Raw genomic sequence first — 23811 nt, forward strand, 5'->3', positions numbered from 1 at the left:
CATTTTTAAAGGCCCAGGTGGAAGCCACAGCTCTAGTATAATGAGCTGTAATCCTTTCAGGGGGCTGCTGTCCAGCAGTCTCATAGGCTAGGCGTATTATGCTCCGAAGCCAAAAGGAAAGAGAGGTTGCCGAAGCTTTTTGACCTCTCCTCTGTCCAGAGTAAACGACAAACAGGGTAGATGTTTGACGAAAATCTTTAGTAGCTTGTAAGTAAAACTTCAAGGCACGGACTACGTCCAGATTATGTAAAAGACGTTCCTTCTTTGAAGAAGGATTAGGACACAATGATGGAACAACAATCTCTTGATTGATATTCTTGTTAGAAACCACCTTAGGTAAAAACCCAGGTTTGGTACGCAGGACTACTTTATCTGCATGAAAAGTCAGATAAGGAGAATCACATTGTAAGGGAGATAGCTCAGAGACTCTCCGAGCCGAGGAAATAGCCATCAAAAACAGAACTTTCCAAGATAAAAGTTTAATATCAATGGAATGAAGGGGTTCAAACGGAACTCCTTGAAGAACCTTAAGAACCAAGTTTAAGCTCCACGGGGGAGCAACAGGTTTAAACACAGGCTTAATTCTAACCAAAGCCTGGCAAAATGCCTGGACGTCTGGAACCTCTGCCAGACGCTTGTGCAAAAGAATAGACAGAGCAGAAATCTGTCCCTTTAAGGAACTAGCTGATAATCCTTTGTCCAAGCCCTCTTGGAGAAAAGACAATATTCTAGGAATCCTAACCTTACTCCATGAGTAATTCTTGGATTCACACCAATAAAGATATTTACTCCATATCTTGTGGTAGATTTTCCTGGTAACAGGCTTTCGTGCCTGTATTAAAGTATCAATGACTGACTCGGAGAAGCCACGCTTTGATAGAATCAAGCGTTCAATCTCCATGCAGTCAGTCTCAGAGAAATTAGATTTGGATGATTGAAAGGACCTTGTATCAGAAGGTCCTGTCTTAGAGGCAGAGTCCATGGTGGAAAGGATGACATGTCCACTAGGTCTGCATACCAAGTCCTGCGTGGCCACGCAGGTGCTATCAGAATCACAGATGCTCTCTCCTGTTTGATTTTGGCAATCAGTCGAGGGAGCAGAGGAAACGGTGGAAACACATAAGCCAGGTTGAAGAACCAAGGCGCTGCTAGATTATCTATCAGCGTCGCTTCTGGGTCCCTGGACCTGGATCCGTAACAAGGAAGCTTGGCGTTCTGGCGAGACGCCATGAGATCCAACTCTGGTTTGCCCCAACGATGAATCAACTGAGCAAACACCTACGGGTGGAGTTCCCACTCCCCCGGATGGAAAGTCTGACGACTTAGAAAATCCGCCTCCCAGTTCTCCACGCCTGGGATATGGATTGCTGACAGGTGGCAAGAGTGGTACTCTGCCCAGCGAATTATATTTGAGACTTCTAACATTGCTAGGGAACTCCTGGTTCCCCCTTGATGGTTGATGTAAGCCACAGTCGTGATGTTGTCCGACTGAAATCTGATGAACCTCAGTGTTGCTAACTGAGGCCAAGCCAGAAGAGCATTGAATATTGCTCTTAACTCCAGAATATTTATTGGAAGGAGTTTCTCCTCCTGAGTCCACGATCCCTGTGCCTTCAGGGAATTCCAGACTGCACCCCAACCTAGAAGGCTGGCATCTGTTACAATTGTTCAATCTGGCCTGCGAAAGGTCATACCCTTGGACAGGTGTACCCGAGACAACCACCAGAGAAGAGAATCTCTGGTCTCTTGATCCAGATTTAGCAGAGGGGACAAATCTGTGTAATCCCCATTCCACTGACTCAGCATGCATAATTGCAGCGGTCTGAGATGAAGGCGCGCAAATGGCACTATGTCCATTGCCGCTACCATTAAGCCGATTACCTCCATACACTGAGCTACCGAAGGGCGCGGAATGGAGTGAAGAACACGGCAAGCATTTAGAAGTTTTGATAACCTGGACTCCGTCAGGTAAATTTTCATTTCTACAGAATCTATAAGAGTCCCTAAGAAGGAGACTCTTGTGAGTGGGGATAGAGAACTCTTTTCCTCGTTCAATTTCCACCCGTGCGACCTCAGAAATGCCAGAACTATCTCTGTATGAGACTTGGCAACTTGAAAGCTTGACGCCTGTATCAGGATGTCGTCTAGACACGGAGCCACCGCTATGCCTCGCGGTCTTAGAACCGCCAGAAGTGAGCCCAGAACCTTTGTAAAGATTCTCGGGGCTGTAGCCAACCCGAAGGGAAGAGCTACAAATTGGTAATGCCTGTCTAGAAAGGCAAACCTTAGAAACCGATGATGATCTTTGTGAATCGGTATGTGAAGGTAGGCATCCTTTAAGTCCACTGTGGTCATGTACTGACCTTCTTGGATCATGGGTAGGATGGTCCAAATAGTTTCCATTTTGAAAGATGGAACTCTGAGGAATTTGTTTAAGATCTTTAGATCCAAAATTGGTCTGAAGGTTCCCTCTCTTTTGGGAACCACAAACAGATTTGAATAAAAACCCTGTCCTTGTTCCGTCCGCAGAACTGGATGGATCACTCCCATAACTAGGAGGTCTTGCACACAGCGTAGGAATGCCTCTTTCTTTATCTGATTTGCAGATAGCCTTGAAAGATGAAATCTCCCTTGTGGAGGGGAAGCTTTGAAGTCCAGAAGATATCCCTGAGATATGATCTCCAACGCCCAGGGATCCTGAACATCTCTTGCCCATGCCTGGGCGAAGAGAGAAAGTCTGCCCCCTACTAGATCCGTCGCCGGATAGGGGGCCGTTCCTTCATGCTGTCTTAGAGGCAGCAGCAGGCTTTCTGGCCTGCTTGCCTTTGTTCCAGGACTGGTTAGGTTTCCAGGCCTGCTTAGATTGAGCAAAAGTTCCCTCTTGTTTTGAAGCGGAGGAAGTTGATGCTGCACCTGCCTTGAAATTTCGAAAGGCACGAAAATTAGACTGTTTGGCCTTTGCTTTGGCCCTGTCCTGAGGAAGGGTGTGACCCTTACCTCCAGTAATGTCAGCAATAATTTCCTTCAAACCAGGCCCGAATAAGGTCTGCCCCTTGAAAGGAATGTTGAGTAATTTAGACTTCGAAGTCACGTCAGCTGACCAGGATTTAAGCCATAGCGCCCTACGCGCTTGGATGGCGAATCTGGAATTCTTAGCCGTTAGTTTAGTCAAATGAACAATGGCATCAGAAACAAATGAGTTAGCTAGCTTAAGTGTTCTAAGCTTGTCAATAATGTCAGTCAATGGAGCTGTATGGATGGCCTCTTCCAGGGCCTCAAACCAGAATGCCGCCGCGGCCGTGACAGGCGCAATGCATGCAAGGGGCTGTAAAATAAAACCTTGTTGAATAAACATTTTCTTAAGGTAACCCTCCAATTTTTTATCCATTGGATCTGAAAAAGCACAACTGTCCTCAACCGGGATAGTAGTACGCTTTGCTAAAGTAGAAACTGCTCCCTCCACCTTAGGGACCGTCTGCCATACGTCCTGTGTAGTGGCGTCTATTGGAAACATTTTTCTAAATATAGGAGGTGGGGAAAAAGGCACACCCGGTCTATCCCACTCCTTGCTAATAATTTCTGTAAGCCTTTTAGGTATAGGAAAAACATCAGTACACACCGGTACCGCATAGTATTTATCCAGCCTACACAATTTCTCTGGTACTGCAACTGTGTTACAGTCATTCAGAGCAGCTAATACCTCCCCAAGCAACACACGGAGGTTCTCAAGCTTAAATTTAAAATTAGAAGTCTCTGAATCAGGATTCCCCGAATCAGAGATGTCACCCACAGACTGAAGCTCTCCGTCCTCATGATCTGCATATTGTGACGCAGTATCAGACATGGCCCTTACAGCATCTGCGCGCTCTGTATTTCTCCTAACCCCAGAGCAATCGCGCTTGCCTCTTAATTCAGGCAACCTGGATAATACCTCCGACAGGGTATTATTCATGATTGCAGCCATGTCCTGCAAGGTAATCGCTATGGGCGTCCCTGATGTAATTGGCGCCATATTAGCGTGCATCCCCTGAGCGGGAGGCGAAGGGTCTGACACGTGGGGAGAGTTAGTCGGCATAACTTCCCCCTCGTCAGAATCTTCTGGTGATATTTCTTTTATATTTAAAGACTGATCTTTACTGTTTAAGGTGAAATCAATACTCCTATGGGGCTCCACCATGGCTTTCAAACATAATGAACAAGTAGTTTCCTCTGTGTCAGGCATGTTTAAACAGACTAGCAAGCTTGGAAAACACTTTAAACAAGTTTACAAGCAATATAAAAAACGTTACTGCACCTTTAAGAAACACAAATTTTGTCAAAATTTGAAATAACAGTGAAAAAATGCAGTTACACTAATGAAATTTTTACAGTGTATGTAATAAGTTAGCAGAGCATTGCACCCACTTGCAAATGGATGATTAACCCCTTAATACCCAAAAAATAATAAAAGACAAAAACGTTTTTTTTTTTTTTTTTTCAAACAGTCACAACAACTGCCACAGCTCTACTGTGGCTTTTTACCTCCCTCAAAAACGACTTTGAAGCCTTTTGAGCCCTCCAGAGATGTCCTGGATCATGCAGGAAGAAGCTGGATGTCTGTGTCTGTAATTTTTGCTGTGCAAAAAAACGGCAAAATAGGCCCCTCCCACTCATATTACAACAGTGGAAAGCCTAAGGAAACTGTTTCTAGGCCAAATTCAAGCCAGCCATGTGGAAAAAAACTAGGCCCCAATAAGTTTTATCACCAAATACATATAAAAACGATTAAACATGCCAGCAAACGTTTTATATAACATTTTTATATGCATCTCTATTAATAAGCCTGATACCAGTCGCTTTAACTGCATTTAAGGCTTTACTTACATTAGTTCGGTATCAGCAGCATTTTCTAGCAAATTCCATCCCTAGAAAAATATTAATTGCACATACCTTATTGCAGGAAAACCTGCACGCCATTCCCTCTCTGAAGTTACCTCACTCCTCAGAATATGTGAGAACAGCCATGGATCTTAGTTATTTCTGCTAAGATCATAGAAAATGCAGGCAGATTCTTCTTCTAAATACTGGCGAGATAAACAGTACACTCCGGCACCATTTAAAAATAACAAACTTTTCATTGAAGAATAAACTAAGTATAAAACACCACACTCCTCTTACGACCTCCATCTTGGTTGAGGCTTGCAAGAGAATGACTGGATATGACAGTTAGGGGAGGAGCTATATAGCAGCTCTGCTGTGGGTGATCCTCTTGCAACTTCCTGTTGGGAAGGAGAATATCCCATAAGTAATGGATGATCCGTGGACTGGATACACTTAACAAGAGAAATAGCACAACTCCGGTACTATTTAAAAATAACAAACTTTTGATTGAAGAAAATAAACTAGCTATATTTAACCACTCTCTCCTACAACGTCCTTGCTTGTTGAGAGTTGCAAGAGAATGACTGGCTATGACAGTTAGGGGAGGAGCTATATTACAGCTCTGCTGTGGGTGTCCTCTTGCAACTTCCTGTTGGGAATGAGAATATCCCACAAGTAATGGATGATCCGTGGACTGGATACACCTTACAAGAGAAAATCAAATTTTTTTGTAAAAGACACATAATAACTTTCTATGTAAATTACAATTGTTGGATCTACCCTCTGAAAAATATTTAATTTTCAGTTTAGACGTATCAAGTTTATATACATCCATCCCACACTCTAGCGGCATGGATGCAATAAAATTTGTGTTGATACAATCAAAGACATACGGTGAATCAGAAATTGAATTCATTTTGAAACTCTTAGAGATTATTCTATACTACAATTTTTTTCTGTTTCGGGATCAATATTTTTTGCAATTGCAAGGAACAGCTATGGGTTCCAACGTCGCCCCTACATATGCCAATATATTCATGAATATTTTTGAAGAACTTTATGTTTATGAAAATCCATTATTTATTCAATATGGCGCCACCTGGTGGCGTTATATAGATGATATATTTGGCATATGGATGGGCGACGTTGGGACCCTATTAGACTTTGTGTCTTCTCTCAATCAAATTCACTATAGAATACAGTGAAGAAAGGATCATTTTTTAGACACTACAGTGTACAAAACTAATGGCAATCTTCAAACAGACTTCTATAGGAAGGGAATTGATCGCAATAATTTACCACACTATGACTATGAGCTCTAAAAAACTCATTACCTAGGAGTCAACTCCTAAGAGTGAAGAGGATTGTTACTGACAAGAGTATGGTCAGCAACAGACTGGAAGAGATGTCGGATACCCTGATTTAATTGAGAAAGAGAAGGAACACATTACACAGATGTCTGAAATTGTGCCTAATAAAGAAAAAGCTAACAAAGACAGGATCGTTTTTGTTACCCAATTTAATAGACAAAGTAACAAAATTTCACATATAATTCATAAACATTGGAATATCTTGAAACACAGTAATCCAGAAATAGTGGAATTTAAAAAAAAAACATGATTGCCTTTAGGAGGCCTAAAAATAACAGGGATCAACTGATTAAATCTGATTTGGGCCCCAAAAAAAGAAGCAAACATTGATAGGCCCCAACAAAAATGGATGTTTCCCCTGTTTGGGATGTAGTAATTGTAACAACTTAATAAAAGGTTCCTACTTTTATCATCCCCGTACAGGCAAGAAATTTTCTATCAATGGCTTTTTTACATGCAACACAAATTTTGTAATTTATATTCTAAAATGTCCGTGTGCGAGATTTTACGTAGGCGAAACGACTAGACGTGTCCGTGATAGAATCACGGAACACAAGTCAAATATTAGAGCAGCCTGCGTTAAATCACCTGTTGCATGTCACTTTAAGGAGGCTGGACACACAGTGAGCCAACTTAGATATCAGATTATTGAACATGTACCAGTTGATAGACGAGGGCGTGGCAGGGTTAAAAAGCTTAAGCAGAGAGAAGCATTCTGGAGCTATCATTTAGAGACATATTGTAAATTAAGAAACGGAGGTCCGCCTACACTATACCCCTCCTCCCTTGCCGCCTTGCTTCTGTCCTAATCAGCGGCGCTAACTACTCTAATACCCGGTCAATATGGATGCCGAACTCCCCCCACTATTACGTAGCTGCCTTCTTCTTAAACTGATAAGCAAATCAGAATCCAGTCCTCGGACTGAAATTGCACGCGCGTGGTATAAGGTAGGAGATGGGTTGGACAGTACAATGGACAGTAAGCAGATGAAGGTAGTGATGGTAGCTAGAGATGGCACGGGAGATGAATGGATGGTATAAGGTAGGAGATTGGCTGGACGGTACAATGAACAGTAAGCAGATGAAGGTGGTGATGGTAGCTAGAGATGGCATGGAGATGAATGGATGATATGAGGTAGGAAATGGGCTGGACAGTACAATGGACAGTAAGCAGATGAAGGTGGTGATGGTAGCTAGAGATGGCACGGGAGATGAATGGATGGTATAAGGTAGGAGATGGGTTGGACAGTACAATGGACAGTAAGCAGATGAAGGTGGTGATGGTAGCTAGAGATGGCATGGAGATGAATGGATGATATGAGGTAGGAAATGGGCTGGACAGTACAATGGACAGTAAGCAGATGAAGGTGGTGATGGTAGCTAGAGATGGCACGGGAGATGAATGGATGGTGTGAGCTAGGAGATGGGCTGGACGATACAATGAACAGTAATCAGATGAAGGTGGTGATGGTAGCTAGAGATGGCACGGGAGATGAATGGATGGTGTGAGGTAGGAGATGGGCTGGACGGTACAATGAACAGTAAACAGATGAAGGTAGTGATGGTAGCTAGAGATGGCATGGAGAGGAATGGATGGTATAAGGTAGGAGATGGGTTGGACAGTACAATGGACAGTAAGCAGATGAAGGTGGTGATGGTAGCTAGAGATGGCATGGAGAGGAATGGATGGTATGAGGTAGGAGATTGGCTGGACGGTACAATGAACAGTAATCAGATGAAGGTGGTGATGGTAGCTAGAGATGGCATGGAGAGGAATGGATGGTATAAGGTAGGAGATGGGTTGGACAGTACAATGGACAGTAAGCAGATGAAGGTGGTGATGGTAGCTAGAGATGGCACGGGAGATGAATGGATGGTATGAGGTAGGAGATTGGCTGGACGGTACAATGAACAGTAATCAGATGAAGGTGGTGATGGTAGCTAGAGATGGCACGGGAGATGAATGGATGGTGTGAGGTAGGAGATGGGTTGGACAGTACAATGGACAGTAAGCAGATGAAGGTGGTGATGGTAGCTAGAGATGGCACGGGAGATGAATGGATGGTGTGAGGTAGGAGATGGGCTGGACGATACAATGAACAGTAATCAGATGAAGGTGGTGATGGTAGCTAGAGATGGCATGGAGAGGAATGGATGGTATAAGGTAGGAGATGGGTTGGACAGTACAATGGACAGTAAGCAGATGAAGGTGGTGATGGTAGCTAGAGATGGCACGGGAGATGAATGGATGGTATAAGGTAGGAGATGGGTTGGACAGTACAATGGACAGTAAGCAGATGAAGGTGGTGATGGTAGCTAGAGATGGCATGGAGATGAATGGATGATATGAGGTAGGAAATGGGCTGGACAGTACAAATGGACAATAAGCAGACGGTTGGAATGGTAGCCAGAAGTGGCACTGGAGATGAGTGGATGGCAGTCAGCCAGGGATGACATGGAGGTGGACGTGTGGATGCACTGATGCCTTACCCCATTACGCAGCATATAATAATCCAGAGCTTTTCCAGCCTCAAGCCAGATCCCTTTCTTAGGATCCTCATCAGACAAAAAGAGGCCAAAGTCATTAGCTGAAATGACAGAGAAAAACATCAGACTATGTAGCACATGCCCAGAAAAAAACTATGTGCAGAATGCAGAGATCCTATGCTGTGTACAGGTCAGTATCCCATATCCGTAGGGGCTAGCCATCTGTATAAACAGTTCCCCCTAATACCTTAATGGTGATTTTATACATAATACCAATTAGATGCAGGCACTGAAGCTGGCACATGGTGTTAGGTACCCAGAGTTATTTCTTTCTTACTGAATGACAGAGCAGCAGATGTCAACTATAATCATAATATATTGGTCAGGTCGCACAAAGGAGCAGGTACGTGGCAGTGACACATAAATAAAGATTGCCATGTACTCAGTTCTGGTACTACATAATAATATAGTAGATGAGGTTGAAAAATACATTGAGTTCACCCTATACCAATTTTAATATACTTAGAATAAAAGCTCCAGTTGAGCTTAAATTAATCCCATTAAAAAAGGTGACCCATTTAAAACCATTTAGTACGGAGTCAGGGACCGCCGCACGGGAGCCATTTAGTACGGAGCCAGGGACCGCCTCACGGGAGCTATTTAGTACAGAGCCAGGGACCGCCTCACGGGAGCCATTTAGTACGCAGCCAGGGACCAACCTCACGGGAGCCATTTAGTACAGAGCCAGGGACCAACCTCACGAGAGCCATTTAGTACAGAGCCAGGGACCAACCTCACAGGAGCCATTTAGTACAGAGCCAGGGACCAACCTCACGGGAGCCATTTAGTACAGAGCCAGGGACCAACCTCACAGGAGCCATTTAGTACAGAGCCAGGGACCGCCTCACAGGAGCCATTTAGTACAGAGCCAGGGACCAACCTCACAGGAGCCATTTAGTACAGAGCCAGGGACCGCCTCACGGGAGCCATTTAGTACGCAGCCAGGGACCAACCTCACGGGAGCCATTTAGTACGCAGCCAGGGACCAATCTCACAGGAGCCATTTAGTACAGAGCCAGGGACCAACCTCACGAGAGCCATTTAGTACAGAGCCAGGGACCAATCTCACAGGAGCCATTTAGTACAGAGCCAGGGACCAAACCCACTGGAGCCATTTAGTACAGAGCCAGGGACCAAACCCACAGGAGCCATTTAGTACAGAGCCAGGGACCAACCTCACAGGAGCCATTTAGTACAGAGCCAGGGACCAACCTCACGGGAGCCATTTAGTACAGAGCCAGGGACCAACCTCACGGGAGCCATTTAGTACAGAGCCAGGGACCAACCTCACAGGAGCCATTTAGTACAGAGCCAGGGACCAACCTCACGGGAGCCATTTAGTACAGAGCCAGGGACCAACCTCACAGGAGCCATTTAGTACAGAGCCAGGGACCAAACCCACAGGAGCCATTTAGTACAGAGCCAGGGACCAACCTCACAGGAGCCATTTAGTACAGAGCCAGGGACCAACCTCACGGGAGCCATTTAGTACAGAGCCAGGGACCAACCTCACAGGAGCCATTTAGTACAGAGCCAGGGACCAAACCCACAGGAGCCATTTAGTACAGAGCCAGGGACCAACCTCACAGGAGCCATTTAGTACAGAGCCAGGGACCAACCTCACAGGAGCCATTTAGTACAGAGCCAGGGACCAACCTCACAGGAGCCATTTAGTACAGAGCCAGGGACCAACCTCACAGGAGCCATTTAGTACAGAGCCAGGGACCAACCTCACGGGAGCCATTTAGTACAGAGCCAGGGACCAACCTCACAGGAGCCATTTAGTACAGAGCCAGGGACCAAACCCACAGGAGCCATTTAGTACAGAGCCAGGGACCAACCTCACAGGAGCCATTTAGTACAGAGCCAGGGACCAACCTCACAGGAGCCATTTAGTACAGAGCCAGGGACCAACCTCACAGGAGCCATTTAGTACAGAGCCAGGGACCAACCTCACAGGAGCCATTTAGTACAGAGCCAGGGACCAACCTCACGGGAGCCATTTAGTACAGAGCCAGGGACCAACCTCACAGGAGCCATTTAGTACAGAGCCAGGGACCAACCTCACAGGAGCCATTTAGTACAGAGCCAGGGACCAACCTCACGGGAGCCATTTAGTACAGAGCCAGGGACCAACCTCACAGGAGCCATTTAGTACAGAGCCAGGGACCAATCTCACGGGAGCCATTTAGTACAGAGCCAGGGACCAACCTCACGGGAGCCATTTAGTACAGAGCCAGGGACCAACCTCACAGGAGCCATTTAGTACAGAGCCCGGGACCAATCTCACAGGAGCCATTTAGTACAGAGCCAGGGACCAACCTCACAGGAGCCATTTAGTACAGAGCCCGGGACCAATCTCACAGGAGCCATTTAGTACAGAGCCAGGGACCACCTCACGGGAGCCATTTAGTACAGAGCCAGGGACCAACCTCACGGGAGCCATTTAGTACAGAGCCAGGGACCAACCTCACAGGAGCCATTTAGTACAGAGCCAGGGACCAACCTCACAGGAGCTATTTAGTACAGAGCCAGGGACCAACCTCACGGGAGCCATTTAGTACAGAGCCAGGGAACAACCTCACAGGAGCTATTTAGTTCAGAGCCAGGGACCAACCTCACAGGAGCCATTTAGTACAGAGCCAGGGACCAACCTCACAGGAGCCATTTAGTACAGAGCCAGGGACCAACCTCACAGGAGCCATTTAGTACAGAGCCAGGGACCAACCTCACAGGAGCCATTTAGTACACAGCCCGGGACCAATCTCACAGGAGCCATTTAGTACAGAGCCAGGGACCAACCTCACAGGAGCCATTTAGTACAGAGCCAGGGACCAATCTCACAGGAGCCATTTAGTACAGAGCCAGGGACCAACCTCACAGGAGCCATTTAGTACAGAGCCAGGGACCAACCTCACGGGAGCCATTTAGTACAGAGCCAGGGACCAACCTCACGGGAGCCATTTAGTACAGAGCCAGGGACCAACCTCACAGGAGCCATTTAGTACAGAGCCAGGGACCAAACCCACAGGAGCCATTTAGTACAGAGCCAGGGACCACCTCAAAGCGCAAAGCATAATTTACAGTGCACATAGCTTTTTATTTGTATTTATTTTTTTAACCCCTTTCTGCCGGTACTTATTTGTTACATTGGATCCCAGTTAGGAAGCCAATATGGCTTCAGGACAGCAGAACAGCTAGGACAATCCATGCCGTCCTAACGGCGCTAAAACACAGCACAGATTGGACAGCATCGCACGTCCCAACTGCAGGAAAGGATTAATTTGTTTTCCTGTCTCTGTGCGAGCTTTAAAACTTTACTTTGCGGGCTTCTGACAAGAGGAGTAGGTGGGCAGAGAACAATAGCACTATTTGTTGTGCAGTCCTCTATTTTAGCAAAAAGATTAAATTAACTAGCGCTTAAGAGTTAATATCCCTTGCCTTATTCTCCTACTATCTACTTCCCAGACAGAAAGGTGTATAAAGTGAAAAAGTTATGGAGATTAGGCGCTTAATCTGCAAAAGGGATAAAGGTGTGTATGGAAGTTGTTAGCTAAATATGTAGAAAAAACTAGACCTTTAACAGGATAAGTGAAAAATTCTTCTACAATTTATTTTCAAAATAAAAACATGATAATACCAAGATAAAATAAATCACAATCCCTAAGTGTTGCAACACTATATCGATCAATTCATAACATATATATGTATCAGATATACATTTGTTTCATACACCAATAAAAAGGTTTATCTGCTCTTTTGTATCCTTTGTTCAAAGATTTTAGATAGAATGTATTCTTTTACTTCATCACAATAATATTTGTCTCTATTCGATATTTTATATCTATTTTTCATCAACTTTAAAATGACAAATATGTAGCAAAAACTAACAAGTAGTTAAAACAATTTAAATGCAGGACTGATTATAAATGGTGTCCCCACAATGGCCGTTTACTTATATTGGTTGTAATTTTGTGTATCTAAAAAGTTCATCAAAGCACTTGTAAGTGTAATTGAAGGTAAATCACTGAGGGCTGTGTTCTTTATCCTTATATTTATGTTGTGATAAATCACTGAGGGCTGTGTTCTTTATCCTTATATTTATGTTGTGATAAATCACTGAGGGCTGTGTTCTTTATCCTTATATTTATGTTGTGATAAATCACTGAGGGCTGTGTTCTTTATCCTTATATTTATGTTGTGATAAATTACTGAGGGCTGTGTTCTTTATCCTTATATTTATGTTGTGATAAATTACTGAGGGCTGGGTTCTTTATCCTTATATTTATGTTGTGATAAATTACTGAGGGCTGGGTTCTTTATCCTTATATTTATGTTGTGATAAATCACTGAGGGCTGTGTTCTTTATCCTTATATTTATGTTGTGATAAATCACTGAGGGCTGGGTTCTTTATCCTTATATTTATGTTGTGATAAATTACTGAGGGCTGGGTTCTTTATCCTTATATTTATGTTGTGATAAATTACTGAGGGCTGTGTTCTTTATCCTTATATTTATGTTGTGATAAATTACTGAGGGCTGTGTTCTTTATCCTTATATTTATGTTGTGATAAATTACTGAGGGCTGTGTTCTTTATCCTTATATTTATGTTGTGATAAATTACTGAGGGCTGTGTTCTTTATCCTTATATTTATGTTGTGATAAATTACTGAGGGCTGGGTTCTTTATCCTTATATTTATGTTGTGATAAATTACTGAGGGCTGTGTTCTTTATCCTTATATTTATGTTGTGATAAATTACTGAGGGCTGTGTTCTTTATCCTTATATTTATGTTGTGATAAATCACTGAGGGCTGTGTTCTTTATCCTTATATTTATGTTGTGATAAATTACTGAGGGCTGTGTTCTTTATCCTTATATTTATGTTGTGATAAATTACTGAGGGCTGTGTTCTTTATCCTTATATTTATGTTGTGATAAATTACTGAGGGCTGTGTTCTTTATCCTTATATTTATGTTGTGATAAATCACTGAGGGCTGTGTTCTTTATCCTTATATTTATGTTGTGATAAATCACTGAGGGCTGTGTTCTTTATCCTTATATTTATGTTGTGATAAATTACTGAGGGCTGTGTTCTTTATCCTTATATTTATGTTGTGATAAATCACTGAGGGCTGTGTTCTTTATCCTTATATTTATGTTGTGATAAATTACTGAGGGCTGTGTTCTTTATCCTTATATTTATGTTGTGATAAATTACTGAGGGCTGGGTTCTTTATCCTTATATTTATGTTGTGATAAATCACTGAGGGCTGGGTTCTTTATCCTTATATTTATGTTGTGATAAATTACTGAGGGCTGTGTTCTTTATCCTTATATTTATGTTGTGATAAATTACTGAGGGCTGTGTTCTTTATCCTTATATTTATGTTGTGATAAATTACTGAGGGCTGTGTTCTTTATCCTTATATTTATGTTGTGATAAATTACTGAGGGCTGTGTTCTTTATCCTTATATTTATGTTGTGATAAATTACTGAGGGCTGTGTTCTTTATCCTTATATTTATGTTGTGATAAATTACTGAGGGCTGGGTTCTTTATCCTTATATTTATGTTGTGATAAATTACGGTTTCACAGTTACCCCTTCGTATCCTCAGTGAGCTTAATTTGTGGAAATGGAATGTTCCAAATAGTTTTTAGGGGTGATTTTGGGGGTGAATCGTGTTGAAGTTGTATATGAATTCTACTTCTTTTTTTAGAATAGATGCTTCTAAATCTCCCCCTCTACAATTGGGTTTCAGATTTAGAAGCAGAATTCATATACAACTTCAACACGATTCACCCCCACGGTTTGAATTCAGAATTGGACATATCTCCTTTTCTACGCACACAGTAATCACTATCTTTAATACATTTGTATAATTAGTTTTAGTCACCAATAAATATAAATATAGAATCAATGTATTATACCTAGAGATTTTTCCTAAATAAAGGGATAATTTAATTCCCTTACACAAACATATCACCACCTTATTTGTTTTTCTCCCCTCTCCCCTTTGTAATAATACCTATACAATGGAGCCACTAAAATAAAGGGACAATTTTATTCCCTTACACAACATATCACCATCTTATTTGTTTGTCTCCCCTTTCACTTTTGTAATAGTACCTATATAATGGAGCCACTTGAAAATTCTTCACCTAAGACACTTGAAAAAATAATGTATTTCTATAAAAAAAAAAATTTGGGATTATTATTTTAAAATAAATGGATCTCTCCAAAGTAATTCATTCTAAAGATTTGTCAAAAGTATAAAACACTATAGTAAGAAATAAAATGTTAATAGGAGTAATAGAAAATGAATGTGAAAATTAAATAAACTGTTAAAATATAAATGGTTGAACCCCTTGGCATATGTGAAGTAATGGAGAAAGGCTGTTAGGAATAATGAAAAAAGAAATCGGTTAACCCCTCTGATATAACCTGAATAAGAAAGAAAAGGTCAGAAAACAAAATAGCTTATTTGAATAAAGGGACTCTAGGACCCAATGGAAAACAGAAGCAGCGAATGGACCAATGGAAATCAAGTCAGTGCTATATAAAGGTGTAAGGTTCTGATCACACTTTATCTTGATAAAGCCAGGGTTGCTGGCGAAACATGTTGATATCTGTGTGAACACCAAGAAAGAAAAAGCCTGTTTTTTTCCTGCGTACAGAAGTACTTAAGTGCAGTAGATTGAGGAACTACAAACACAAAAGCTAACTTGCGCAAGTTACAGAAACAAAGGGATTGTCTACAGTTTGGTGCTGTAATCAGAGCACTTCTACAAAGACCAGTGACAAGGTAACACAAAGGGGAATCACCTACTGGAACCCCTTGCCTGAGAGTCAAACTGAGGACACATAGGAACCGCCGGGAAGCCGTGAGTAATAACAGCTCACAAGGGAGGGTAAGAAAATCACCCCTAAAAACTATTTGGAACATTCCATTTCCACAAATTAAGCTCACTGAGGATACGAAGGGGTAACTGTGAAACCGTAATTTATCACAACATAAATATAAGGATAAAGAACACAGCCCTCAGTAATTTATCACAACATAAATATAAGGATAAAGAACACAGCCCTCAGTGATTTACCTTCAATTACACTTACAAGTGCTTTGATGAACTTTTTAGATACACAAAATTACAACCAATATAAGTAAACGGCCATTGTGGGGACACCATTTATAATCAGTGCTGCATTTAAATTGTTTTAACTACTTGTTAGTTTTTGCTACATATTTGTCATTTTAAAGTTGATGAAAGATAGATATAAAATATTGAATAGACACAAATATTATTAATTGTGTTGAAGTAAAAGAAACACAATTTATGCTTACCTGATAAATTTATTTCTCTTGTGGTGTATCCAGTCCACGGATCATCCATTACTTGTGGGATATTCTCATTCCCAACAGGAAGTTGCAAGAGGACACCCACAGCAGAGCTGTCATATAGCTCTTCCCCTAACTGCCATATCCAGTCATTCGACAGAAAACAAGCAGAGAAAGGAGAAACCATAGGGTGCAGTGGTGACTGTAGTTTTAAATTTAAAAATTACCTGCCTTAAAATGACAGGGCGGGCCGTGGACTGGATACACCACAAGAGAAATAAATCATAAATTGTGTTTTCTCTTGTAAGGTGTATCCAGGCCACGGATCATCTATTACTTGTGGGATACCAATACCAAAGCTAAAGTACACGGATGAAGGGAGGGACAAGGCAGGAACTTAAATGGAAGGAACCACTGCCTGTAAAACCTTTCTCCCAAAAATAGCCTCCGAAAAAACAAAAGTATCAAATTTGTAGAATTTTGAAAAAGTATGAAGCGAAGACCAAGCCGCCGCCTTGCAAATCTGTTCAACAGAAGCCTCATTTTTAAAGGCCCAAGTGGAAGCCACAGCTCTAGTAGAATGAGCTGTAATCCTTTCAGGAGGCTGCTGTCCAGCAGTCTCATAGGCTAAGCGGATTATGCTTCTTAGCCAAAAAGAAAGAGAGGTTGCCGAAGCCTTTTGACCTCTCCTCTGTCCAGAGTAGACAACAAACAAAGCAGATGTTTGACGAAAATCTTTAGTAGCTTGTAAGTAAAACTTTAAAGTTCGAACCACGTCCAGATTGTGTAATAGACGTTCCTTCTTTGAAGAAGGATTAGGACACAAGGATGGAACAACAATCTCTTGATTGATATTCCTGTCAGATACCACCTTAGGTAAAAACCCAGGTTTGGTACGCAGAACTACCTTATCCGCATGGAAAATCAGATAAGGAGAGTCACAATGTAAGGCAGATAACTCGGAGACTCTACGAGCCGAGGAAATAGCTACCAAAAAAAGAACTTTCCAAGATAAAAGTTTGATATCTATGGAATGAAGAGGTTCAAACGGAACTCCTTGAAGAACCTTAAGAACCAAATTTAAGCTCCATGGCGGAGCAACAGGTTTAAACACAGGCTTGATTCTAACTAAAGCCTGACAAAATGCCTGAACGTCTGGAACATCTGCCAGACGCTTGTGCAAAAGAATAGACAGAGCAGAAATCTGTCCCTTCAAAGAACTGGCTGACAAACCTTTTTCCAAACCTCATTGGAGAAAGGATAATATCCTGGGAATCCTGACCTTACTCCATGAGTAACCCTTGGATTCACACCAATAAAGATATTTACGCCATATTTTATGGTAAATTTTCCTGGTGACAGGCTTTCTTGCCTGTATTAAGGTATCAATGACTGACTCGGAGAAGCCACGCTTTGATAAAATCAAGCGTTCAATCTCCAGGCAGTCAGTCTCAGAGAAATTAGATTTGGATGGTTGAAAGGACCCTGAATTAGAAGGTCCTGCCTCAGAGGCAGAGTCCATGGTGGAAAAGATGACATGTCCACTAGGTCTGCATACCAGGTCCTGCATGGCCACACAGGCGCTATCAAAATCACCGATGCTCTCTCTTGCTTGATCTTGGCAATAAGTCGAGGGAGCAGAGGAAACGGTGGAAACACATAAGCCAGGTTGAAAAACCAGGGCGCTGCTAGAGCATCTATCAGCGTCGCCTTGGGATCCCTGGACCTGGATCCGTAACAAGGAAGCTTGGCGTTCTGGCGAGACGCCATGAGATCCAGTTCTGGTTTGCCCCAACGATGAATCAACTGGGCAAACACCTCCGGATGGAGTTCCCACTCCCCCGGATGAAACGTCTGACGACTTAGAAAATCCGCCTCCCAGTTCTCTACACCTGGGATATGGATAGCTGATAGGTGGCAGGAGTGAATCTCTGCCCAGCGAATTATTTTTGAAACTTCTAACATCGCTAGGGAACTTCTTGTTCCCCCTTGATGGTTGATGTAAGCCAGTAGTGATGTTGTCCGACTGAAATCTGATGTACCTCAGAGTTGCTAACTGAGGCCAAGCCTGAAGAGCATTGAAAATCGCTCTCAGTTCCAGAATATTTATTGGAAGGAGTGTCTCCTCCTGAGTCCACGATCCCTGAGCCTTCAGGGAGTTCCAGACTGCACCCCAACCTAAAAGGCTGGCATCTGTTGTTACAATTGTCCAATCTGGCCTGCGAAAGGTCATGCCTTTGGACAGATGGACCCGAGATAGCCACCAGAGAAGAGAATCCCTGGTCTCTTGGTCCAGATTTAGTAGAGGGGACAAATCTGTGTAATCCCCATTCCACTGACTGAGCATGCATAGTTGCAGCGGTCTGAGATGAAAGCGTGCAAACGGCACTATGTCCATTGCCGCTACCATTAAGCCGATTACTTCCATGCACTGAGCCACCGAAGGGCGCGGAATAGAATGAAGGGCACGGCAGGAATTTAGAAGCTTTGATAACCTGGACTCCGTCAGGTAAATTTTCATTTCTACAGAATCTATCAGAGTCCCTAGGAAGGAAACTCTTGTGAGTGGGGATAGAGAACTCTTTTCCTCGTTCACTTTCCACCCATGCGACCTCAGACATGCCAGTACTACGTCCGTATGAGACTTGGCCATTTGGAAATTTGACGCATGTATCAGGATGTCGTCTAAATAAAGGGCCACTGCTATGCCCCGCGGCCTTAAGACCACCAGAAGCGACCTTAGAACCTTCGTAAAGATATTTGGGGCTGTAGCTAGCCCAAAGGGAAGAGCTACAAACTGGTAATGCCTGTCTAGAAAGGCAAACCTGAGAAACCGATGATGATCTTTGTGAATCGGAATGTGAAGATAAGCATCCTTTAAATCCACTGTAGTCATGTATTGACCCTCCTGGATCATAGGAAGGATGGTACAAATAGTCTCCATCTTGAATGATGGAACTCTGAGGAATTTGTTTAAGATCTTTAGATCCAAAATTGGTCTGAAGGTTCCCTCTTTTTTGGGAACCACAAACAGATTTGAGTAAAAACCCTGTCCCTGTTCCTCCTTTGGAACTGGATGGATCACTCCCATAACTAGGAGGTCTCATACACAGTGTAAGAATGCCTCTCTCTTTATCTGGTTTGCAGATAATTGTGAAAGGTGAAATCTCCCTTTTGGGGGGGAAGCTTTGAAGTCCAGAAGATATCCCTGGGATATAATTTCCAACGCCCAGGGATCCTGGACATCTCTTGCCCACGCCTGGGCGAAGAGCGAAAGTCTGCCCCCTACTAGATCAGTTACCGGATAGGGGGCCGTTCCTTCATGCTGTCTTAGAGGCAGCAGCAGGCTTTTTGGCCTGTTTACCTTTGTCCCAGGTCTGGTTTGGCCTCCAGACCGTCTTGGACTGAGAAAAAGTTCCCTCTTGTTTTGCATTAGAGGAAGTTGATGCCGCACCTGCCTTGAAGTTTCGAAAGGCACGAAAATTAGACTGTTTGGCCCTCGATTTGGACCTGTCCTGAAGAAGGGCATGACCTTTTCCTCCAGTGATATCAGCAATAATCTCCTTCAAACCAGGCCTGAATAGGGTCTGCCCCTTGAAGGGAATGTTAAGCAGCTTAGATTTTGAAGTCACGTCAGCTGACCATGATTTAAGCCATAGCGCCCTGCGCGCCTGTATAGCAAAACCAGAATTCTTAGCCGTTAGTTTAGTCAAATGAACAATGGCATCAGAAACAAAAGAATTGGCTAGCTTAAGTGCTCTAAGCTTGCCAAGTATGTCATCCAAAGGAGTCGCTACCTGTAAGGCCTCTTCCAGAGACTCAAACCAGAACGCCGCAGCAGCAGTGACAGGCGCAATGCATGCAAGGGGCTGTAGGATAAATCCTTGTTGAATAAACATTTTCTTAAGGTAACCTAATTTTTTATCCATTGGATCTAAAAAAGCACAACTGTCCTCGACAGGGATAGTAGTACGCTTTGCTAGGGTAGAAACTGCTCCCTCCACCTTAGGGACTGTCTGCCATAAGTCCTGTGTGGTGGCGTCTATTGGAAACATTTTTCTAAAAATAGGAGGGGGAGAGAACGGCACACCTGGTCTATCCCATTCCTTATTAATAATTTCTGTAAACCTTTTAGGTATTGGAAAAACATCAGTACACACCGGCACTGCATAGTATTTATCCAGTCTACACAATTTCTCTGGCACTGCAATTGTATCACAGTCATTCAGAGCAGCTAAAACCTCCCTGAGCAACACGCGGAGGTGTTCAAGCTTAAATTTAAATGTAGAAATATCAGAATTAGGTATCTTTCCTGAGTCAGAAACATCACCCACAGACTGAAGCTCTCCTTCCTCAGCTTCGGCATGTTGTGAGGCTGTATCAGACATGGTTCTTAAAGCGTCAGTATGCTCTGCATTTCGTCTAACCCCAGAGCTATCTCACTTACCTCTAAGTTCAGGTAGTCTGGCTAATACCGCTGACAGTGTATTATCCATGACTGCCGCCATGTCTTGTAAAGTAATCGCTATGGGCGCCCTAGATGTACTTGGCGCCATTTGAGCGTGAGTCCCTTGAGCGGGAGTCAAAGGATCAGACACGTGGGGAGAGTTAGTCGGCATAACTTCCCCCTCGTCAGATTCCTCTGGTGATAAATTTTTTAAAGACAGAATATGATCTTTATTGCTTAAAGTGAAATCAGTACATTTGGTACACATTCTAAGAGGGGGTTCCACCATGGCTTTCAAACATAATGAACAAGGAGTTTCCTCTATGTCAGACATGTTTGTACAGACTAGCAATGAGACTAGCAAGCTTGGAAAACACTTTAAATCAAGTTAACAAGGAAATATAAAAAGCGGTACTGTGCCTTTAAGAGAAACACATTTTGACAAAATTTGCAAAACAATGAAAAAAGGCAGTAAATCAAAAGAAATTTTTACAGTGTATGTAATAAGTTAACAGAGCATTGCACCCACTTGCAAATGGATGATTAACCCCTTAGTTCAAAAAACGGATCAAAAAAACGATAGACGTTTTTTTAACAGTCACAACAAACTGCCACAGCCTGCTGTGGCCCTACCTTCCCCAATAAACGACTTTGGAAAGCCTTTGAGCCCTTTAGAGATGTCCTACAGCATACAGGGGACTCCTGAGGGAAGCTGGATGTCACAGTTTGTAATTTTAACTGCGCAAAAAAGCGCTAAAATAGGCCCCTCCCACTCATACTACAACAGTGGAAAGCCTCAGGAAACTGTTTCTAGGCAAAATTTAAGCCAGCCATGTGGAAAAAACTAGGCCCCAATAAAGTTTTATCACCAAAGCATATATAAAAACGATTAAACATGCCAGCAAACGTTTTATATTGAAATATTATAAGGGTATTACCCCTGAGAGTAAGCATGATACCAGTCACTATTAAATCACTGTATTCAGGGTTAACTTACATTAATCCTGTATCAGCAGCATTTTCTAGCTCATTCCATCTCTAGAAAATTTTTTAACTGCACATACCTCATAGCAGAGTAAACTGCACGCTATTCTCCCGCTGAAGTTATCTCTCTCCTCAGACATATGTGAGAACAGCAATGGATCTTAGTTACAACCTGCTAAGATCATAGAAAACTCAGGCAGATTCTTCTTCTATTTACTGCCTGGGCTAAAATAGTACAACTCCGGTACTATTTAAAAATAATAAATTTTTGATTGAAGAAAAAAACTAACTATTTTTCACCACTCTCTTTTACTACCTCCATGCATGTTGAGAGTTGCAAGAGAATGACTGGATATGGCAGTTAGGGGAGGAGCTATATGACAGCTCTGCTGTGGGTGTCCTCTTGCAACTTCCTGTTGGGAATGAGAATATCCCACAAGTAATGGATGATCCGTAGACTGGATACACCTTACAAGAGAAATACATTCTATCTAAAATCTTTGAACAAAGTATAGAAAACTAAAGAGCAGATAAACCTTTTTATTGGTGCATGAATTTTAGAAATGTTATGAATTGATCGATATAGTGTTGCAACACTTAGGGATTGTGATTTATTTTATCTTGGTATTATCATGTTTTTATTTTGAAAATAAATTGTAGAAGAATTTTTCACTTATCCTGTCCAAGGTCTAGTTTTTTCTACATATTTAGCTAACAACTTCCATACACACCTTTATCCCTTTTGCAGATTAAGCGCCTAATCTCCATAACTTTTTCACCAGTCCTCTATTTTACCCCAACAGCCCAAAATTCTAATTTACATAGAACCAAAATGTATCTCACACACTATCTTATTGCAGCGCGCTCTCATGCTGCTCCTCTTCTACACTAATACTGATTAGAGAGCAATAGCACCCTCATGCTGCTCCTATTCCTGCGCACACTTACACTAATACTGATTAGAGAGCAATAGCACCCTCATGCTGCTCCTATCCCTGCGCACACTTACACTAATACTGATTAGAGAGCAATAGCACCCTCATGTGCTCCTCTTCCTGCGCACAGTTACACTAATACTGATTAGAGAGCAATAGCACACCCTCATGCTGCTCCTATTCCTGCGCACACTTACACTAATACTGATTAGAGAGCAATAGCACACCCTCATGCTGCTCCTATTCCTGCGCACACTTACACTAATACTGATTAGAGAGTAATAGCACACCCTCATGCTGCTCCTATTCCTGCGCACACTTACACTAATACTGATTAGAGAGCAATAGCACACCCTCATGCAGCTCCTATTCCTGCGCACACTTATAATAATACTGATTAGAGAGCAATAGCACACTCTCATGCTGCTCCTCTTCCTGCGCATACTTACACTAATACGGATTAGAGAGCAATAGCACACTCATGCTGCTCCTCTTCCTGCGCACACTTACACTAATATTGATTAGAAAGCAATAGCACACTCATGCTGCTCCTCTTCCTGCGCACACTTACACTAATACTGATTAGAGAGCAATAGCACACTCTCATGCTGCTCCTCTTCCAGCGCACACTTACACTAATACTGATTAGAGAGCAATAGCACCCTCATGCTGCTCCTCTTCCTGCGCACACTTACACTAATACTGATTACAGAGCAATAGCACACTCATACTGCTTCTCTTCCTGCACACACTTGCACTAATACTGATTAGAGAGCAATAGCACACTCTCATGCTGCTCCTCTTCCTGCGCACACTTACACTAATACTGATGAGAGAGCAATAGCACACTCTCATGCTGCTCCTCTTCCTGCACACACTTACACTAATACTGATTAGAGCAATAGCACACTCATGCTGCTCCTATTCCTGCGCACACTTACACTAATACTGATTAGAGAGCAATAGCACCCTCATGCTGCTCCTCTTCCTGCGCACACTTACACTAATACTGATTAGAGAGCAATAGCACACCCTCATGCTGCTCCTCTTCCTGCGCACACTTACACTAATACTGATTAGAGAGCAATAGCACACCCTCATGCTGCTCCTCTTCCTGCGCACACTTACACTAATACTGATTAGAGAGCAATAGCACACTCTTATGCTGCTCCTCTTCCTGGGCACACTTACACTAATACTGATTAGAGCAATAGCACACTCTCATGCTGCTCCTCTTCCTGCGCACACTTACACTAATACTGATTAGAGCAATAGCACACTCATGCTGCTCCTCTTCCTGCTCACACTTACACTAATACTGATT

The 23811-nt window shown here is 42.7% G+C and overlaps 1 protein-coding gene across 1 annotated transcript in view; it reads right to left on the reverse strand.

The window, feature by feature from the left end:
• TLN1 (talin 1) overlaps positions 1-23811 on the reverse strand; it is a gene marked incomplete in the record, with an annotated part of 895533 nt that overhangs the window by 855695 nt on the left and 16027 nt on the right. The window contains 1 exon segment of the mRNA XM_053700951.1: positions 8721-8818. Coding sequence (XP_053556926.1) covers positions 8721-8818 — 98 coding nt within the window.

This window comes from Bombina bombina, chromosome 2 (assembly GCF_027579735.1).
Source record: "Bombina bombina isolate aBomBom1 chromosome 2, aBomBom1.pri, whole genome shotgun sequence".
Taxonomy (NCBI): Eukaryota; Metazoa; Chordata; class Amphibia; order Anura; family Bombinatoridae; genus Bombina; species Bombina bombina.